The following is a 522-nucleotide window of genomic DNA, read 5'->3' on the forward strand; positions in this document are numbered from 1 at the left end:
CCAAGAGCAGCAATCTGTCCAAGAGCAGGAACAGATTCATGAAAACCTGGAGGACACAAATGTATTCCCTGCAAAGTCTTCACCTTTCGGAATATCTCATGCTGTATTTAATAGTTTGAGGGTCAGGTTTACAAAAGACTTTGCAACAACTGTTGTTGGCCGTCTCAATTTGAACGATGCATACACAAAGTACCCGGTGTTTGTTGATATCTTTCGTGGAGAAAAGCTATTCGCCACAATGAACGATGTCGCTGAAAAGCTCGGATATTTCTCATATTTCTCCTATTTCTCCCATTTATTCTTCTCGCCTGCATTGATTAACATCTATGATCTGGACGAATTTGACTTGGAAGACATGCTTCACTATCTGGCATACTCTGGTGGTGCCGTTGGTTTTATGGATCTTCTAGGCAGCTCTAAGATGCTGAAAGATATCATTTTTAGTTTTCTCGCAGCTCATGATCTGATCTTGCAGCAATGGATCTATTTTGCCCGGAACTTCAAAAAGCCATCTTCACTGAG

The 522-nt window shown here is 41.4% G+C and overlaps 1 protein-coding gene across 1 annotated transcript; it reads left to right on the forward strand.

Annotated features, from left to right (window-relative positions):
• DI09_597p10 (uncharacterized protein) lies at positions 1-522 on the forward strand (the record flags this gene model as incomplete). Its single annotated transcript, XM_013381709.1, has 1 exon — positions 1-522. A coding segment is annotated over one exon (522 nt), but the record flags the coding sequence as incomplete, so codon positions are not given.

The sequence above is a fragment of the Mitosporidium daphniae genome (genome assembly GCF_000760515.2).
Source record: "Mitosporidium daphniae strain UGP3 chromosome Unknown contig-593, whole genome shotgun sequence".
NCBI classification, from domain to species: Eukaryota; Fungi; Microsporidia; genus Mitosporidium; species Mitosporidium daphniae.